At 35.6% G+C, this 5,913-nt stretch overlaps 1 protein-coding gene across 1 annotated transcript in view; it reads right to left on the bottom strand.

Annotated features, from left to right (window-relative positions):
- Positions 1 to 2,265: 2,265 nt before the first annotated feature.
- RCOR3 (REST corepressor 3) overlaps positions 2,266 to 5,913 on the bottom strand; it is a 48,903-nt gene continuing 45,255 nt past the window's right edge. The window contains 2 exon segments of the mRNA XM_008583803.1: positions 2,266 to 3,334; positions 3,799 to 4,040. Of these exon segments, the coding sequence (XP_008582025.1) occupies positions 2,990 to 3,334; positions 3,799 to 4,040 (587 nt within the window). The 3' untranslated portion in view covers positions 2,266 to 2,989.

Below are 5,913 nucleotides of genomic sequence, written 5' to 3'. Positions count from 1 at the left end.
GCGCCGCCGCGCTTCCCAAGCGGCGCACTATAGCAGTGCGCCACCGGGCCGGCCCAAGAAACATCTTTAATAACTAAACTTGGTACTTTAACCAATGTACTTGTCACATTTGAAAATAATGACTGTCATGTTCTTGGCTTGCTACCTACATCTATTCCTGAAAAGAATATAGGCCTCTATTAAGACAGAATTTTACATTCTTTCATCTTTATTTTATATTCTATTTTACTCAATTGTAAGCTTATTAAAAACAAGTTTGATCATGATTTACCTTTACTTTCACCCATATTACACTGGAATTAAATCATAAAGAAAAAATATTTGTCATTAATTTTACCAGATGTATCCACAGTGAGATTTATTTTTACGTACGTAATTTAAAAAAAAATCACTTTGGTGTAGATTTTTCAAAAATAATAACCCTGAAATTAATGAAAATGGTCATTAAAAGATTTCTAGGTTTTGTTTTATAAAAATCAATATTTAGAATTTCACAGTGAAGAGGTCCTAAATTCCTCATACATGAAATTATATAAAAATAGAAGACATAGACATCTTTAAATCTTTAATCCTTTGATTAAGCAGCAAGCATATCACTCTTCCAAGCCAAACACTGCTTAAACGAAAAAATAATGACGTGCAAAATATTTACAAAATATGCAAAGCACACAATAAAGACATCTTCCTATATACATGTGTCATATTACTAATAAAGCTAAGATTTTTCTACTGTGTGCTCTAATGTATGTAAATCAAATTACAGCACATCCCTTTGATACAGCACCTTGGCCCATGTCTGGGACAGAACAGATTTTAAATGAGTCACAATATACTGAACAGGTGGACAGATGCTGGTGCTGACCAACTTGACTGACACATCCCACAAACTGTGTACTGAAGGTCTACCAACAAAGAGACAAGACAATAAAAGCTGTCAAGGTATAGTATGCACATATGCAAGACAATCCAAGTGCTTTAAAAAATGCTTTTGATATTTTAAGATACATAACTGTCCCCCATGGCTTTTAAAGTAAAATTAAGTATAAGTTCTTGAATGTTAAGAATTTTAAATCAGTGAAATTTTATTTGGTTATAATCCAGGGGCAGGAACTATTTACGATGATCCTATGAGAAAGAAAAGAACCCATCTTGGAAGAAAAAAAGTTTTAGATTATGCCAGAACTTAGGGTCCTTATGGAAAGAAGTGGTCTATACTTGAAAATTAAAACTAACCAGTGAATTTAAATCTATAGCTCTTAAGACTGTAGAGCTAATGTAGGGACTATTTTTCCAATATTTGGGGAATATATGACCTCTCAAAACAGAAATAGGAAATATGGTCTTAGATGTTGACTATTTCGTGAAGTAGTTCTAAATGTGATGAGAATGTGAATGTGCAAACATTTAGCCTTATGTTCTACTAGTATAGCAATCCAAGTGATCTGTCCCTTTGCACAGGTCATGATTCCAATATGAAATTATTGTATCAAAAATATTAGTAACACATTATTTAAATACTATTACTTGTAAAATATTCTTTGTAGGTGCCTAATGATTATGTATTGAATTAAGAAGACTTGAAATGTCTCTGTTTCTCTATAAAAAGGGGTCTCAGCATTTTCAGTTAACAGCACAATTGTGGCAATATACTGATACATTTTTAGATAACACAGAACAAATTCTTAAATTTATTTTATGAAATAATGTTGATGATTTAACTCTAAACCAAACCCATGAGTACAGGTTGCTTGCAAGGAATACACAAGCGTACCCAAATAGTACAACAGAGATCTATCAAGAAAACACCCTTCATATTAAATGCAGATCATATTAATAAGTATGAGGGCAATTTTAAGTTCAGAACTAAACATAAAAAGGGTATTATAAATAAATGCTTCCATAACCACCATCTCTTCATAACTGACAAAATATAATTCTCTTCTAAAGTCCCCAAATGTAGGCAACTACTAGTTAAAAGCAGATAGCATTTAGAAACATAAAAATTTTTTTTTTCAAAATTAGCTCCATTTTCAATGAACTTAAAGACATTACATCTCAGTGAATTAAGTCTTCATTTGCATGTAAAATTATTATTCCAATCCTCTTATTACTGACAGATGACAGGTCAATGACCTTTAAACAAGGACTCTGCACTAGGACCCTAAACTGTATGTGAAAGGGTTAGTAGGTTCAGTACATTTTTTGTGGCTTCATATAATTGCTTTGCAATTGATTAAATTGCTTTCTTTCAGACAGATGACAGGTCAATGACCTTTAAACAAGGACTCTGCACTAGGACCCTAAACTGTATGTTAAAGGGTTAGTAGGTTCAGTACATTTTTTGTGGCTTCATATAATTGCTTTGCAATTGATTAAATTGCTTTCTTTCAAAGGAATATATTAAAATTCCTTTAGAAAAAAGGCAACATATTTTGAAAAAAGGGATATGCAGCTATAACTTCTTAAATATGCATAAAATGAACATATGTCAAAATCTGAAATGCAGGCTATTTATTCTTGCACTCCTAACATAGGAAAATGTTTTTAAAAATTAAATTAAAGGAAAAGAAAAAAGCCAAACATCCTTAAGAAACTTAAGGAATTTTCACAATTCCTAAGTCAATATTCCTGTACTAAGAGCCTTGACTATGAAAAGGCAGGAATATAAAGAACCTCAATAAAATAAATATGGTAAAAACAAAAAACCTTGGTGTATAGAATACTTAGAACTTTTTCTTTTTCCTTTTTTGAGATCACATTGCTGAACATATACTCTAGAAATGAGGCTAACTGGAGGCTTTTCGTTGTATAATATTTTAGACTAGTGAACTGAAAAAATTCTTGGACATCCACTTACGCTAGTGCACTGCCACAGAAATAGTTCGCAGCCTCATTACGAAGGATTATTCTTTCCTCTTTTGCATTAGTCAGATGAGCACTAGTATAATGATGGGGTGAAAAGTTACTGTAGCTCTGTCCAATTTAATTTTTAGTGCAGTGAGGACGGTGAATCTGTCTGAATTCCAATAAGTGATGGTGGCTGTTGACCACCAACCGTGGACAACACTGGTCTTGGGTTTAGACGGGGTGGCATAGAATTAGCAGGGCGAATGAGAGGTGGTGGAGGCTGATTTAAAGTTGGCCGGGGCTGGATGAACCGAGCCTGCTGCTGGAGTGGAGGAGGCTGCCGGTGAAGAGCAGGGGCAGCAGGCAGTGTTGGACGAAGAAGTGGTGGAGGCTGGTTCAGAGTGGCAATTGGGGCTGTTGGTGTTGGAGTGGATGATGGGGCAGGAGGTGATGGACCCAGAGTCCGAGGAGCTTGTGGGGTCTGTGCCTAGAGGTGAGGAAACAAAAATACATGTATGAGATGTAAGTCCTAATGAACTTAATACAATATAGTTTGGGCTGTCACAGGAAAAACAAAACAAATCAAAACAAAACAAAAACATTACACCAGTGTTTATTGGAAGCACAAGCTTCTTTTATTTTAAACAAAACAAAATAAAAAAAACCCGAAAGAGCAACGAGGCTACCGAACAGGCATCTTTATTAGTAAACAGCTTAACACTAGAAATAAAAATAAGACTATGAAAGAACAATACACTCTCCATTCTTCCAGGATCAGAACTTAGCATATCATTATGACTTAAGAGTCATGAGAGATGCACCACTGAGTAAGTGTATTGTCAACCTTTCATGCTCATTTAGCTGGTCCTCTGACAAATTAACCTTACAGAACACCACACAAAATGGTGATTCCTCAACTCATATTAGCTCAAATTCCATACACAAACACACCTCCTCTTCTTCATCAGTGCTCTTCCCTGATGGCACATTAGAAGCACTTTTTGTCTCCTCCCCTAAAGTAGAAGCATCACCATTAGAAGCCTGGGTTCCTTGTTCTGCTTCCCACTCCTGCAATACCTCCTCTAAGTTAAACCGACGCCTGTAGTTTACAAAGAAGTTCTTCACTTGGCCAACAGTCTTGTTGCCAATTACATCTGCAATAGCTTGAAAATCTTTACCATATTTGCGGACACCTGGAAGGCAAAGTAAATAATACACCTGTGAAGGATCAATAAGGAGAGCTGTGTGTACTATACATCATGCACACACAAAAGATACCAGCAATGTAAATCCTTTCTGATAAACGCTGCTCATTTCTCAATTCTGAGATAGAAGCTAAGATATGAGGGTCACAGATGAAAACTATCAGTTATTTCATTTCATTGAGCCAGCCACTTGCCTTCAACTGAACAATCAGAAACTTACCATTTTTTTTACATACTCAGTTATTTTCTCCAATCCTCTCTTGAACTCTCAAATATAGTCCACTTATTGTAAAGCATTGAATTCTTTGTTCCATCCTCAATTCCACATTCATTTATTTCCCTAGAAGCCAGTCACCTAAATTTGAGCAACACCGTTTGTAAACAAAACCGGATGGGAACAGCCATCTCTTTTATCTCCCCAATGGACTGAGTGAGTAGCCTTAGGGTTCCCCATTAAGAAAAGCACTATAATTCTGGTGTTTATACTGCCTTCAACATGATTACCTGCCTATCCCACCAGGGAACCAATAAATAGAAATGAGATAAGAATTTAAATGTAAAAAGCAGGAGAATCATCACAATCTGATGGATATTTTTAAAAAGGGAAGACTTTTTTTTTTAATCAGTTGGATTTGAACTTATCTAACAGTTCTAAAGACTGTATGTATAAGGATTCCCAGCTGTGCTTTATAGCCGATAGAATGAGTTATAGTAGTGACTACTATATTGAAGAGCACTTCTCATGCTCATAATCACTACCTCAAATTTAAGAAGGGTTGTATATTGTCATTTGAGAACCTAACTTTTCACTAAGGAAGTTTCATAATAATGAAGGATAATAATTGATTTATAAAGTTGAAATTATGCTACAGAATTTAACATTGATAATTTGCTCTTAAAGGAATTTTAAAAGAAGTTCACAAATTCATTCTAGAAAAAGATGCACTTAGGTCAAAATATAAATGTCAAGTATTTTGACTTTACAATCTGATAACTGCTTTTTAAAATACCAGAAAACAATGAGCTCATTAATGAGAGATGAGAAAGGAGACAAAAATATAGAGGCTTAAATAAACTTAATATATATATAATCACAGATATGAAAATATGTTAAAACCCCAGCAGAAATTAACATGAAACACCCAATTACCTTAAAGCACCATCACAATGTGACATAATTCTATTTTTAAATTATGCCCTTATTTGAAGTTGAGAATTTGGGATTAAGCATCTCTGTCTACATTAAACTAGCTGGGCTTGACTCTCTAGGAGTTCCTTCACTATCGAGCATTTTGGGCAGGACATCTGACATTATTATCCTACAACCACATCCTATTTTTAATGTAGAGTTTTGGATTTGTAAGCTAAGCTCTGTTCTCAAAGGGAAAGATGTATGTATGACAAAGTGGTAATGATAAACACTGTTTACAGTATTTCATCAACATAAATGAATCCATGAGCTAATTTCCTTGTTAAATATTCAAGTACTTTTCTACTACTTATACTTTAGAAAACAGCAACTGTGAAAAGACTGAGTTTCTGTCCTATTTCTAAATTCTAAATTTGAGATCACTGCACTGAATAATAACTACTAATCAAAAACCAGAGATAGGGCCGACCCCATGGCGCACTCTGGAAGAATGCAGCGCTGGGAGCGCAGCGACACTCCCGCCGCGGGTTCGGATCCTGTGTGGGAATGGCCGGTGAAGTTTGAACTTTACAGTTAAGAATAAATTCTAGGGCCGGCCCGGTGGTGCACTGGATAGTGCGCCGCTTGGGAAGGGCGGCGGCGCTCCCGTCCGAGGGTTCGGATCCCATATACAGACCGGTTCCCGCTCACTGGCTGAGCGAGGTGCGGGGG

Source organism: Galeopterus variegatus, unplaced genomic scaffold (genome assembly GCF_000696425.1).
Source record: "Galeopterus variegatus unplaced genomic scaffold, G_variegatus-3.0.2 Scaffold3045, whole genome shotgun sequence".
NCBI classification, from domain to species: domain Eukaryota; kingdom Metazoa; phylum Chordata; class Mammalia; order Dermoptera; family Cynocephalidae; genus Galeopterus; species Galeopterus variegatus.
This window is presented reverse-complemented; position numbering and strand designations above follow the sequence as displayed.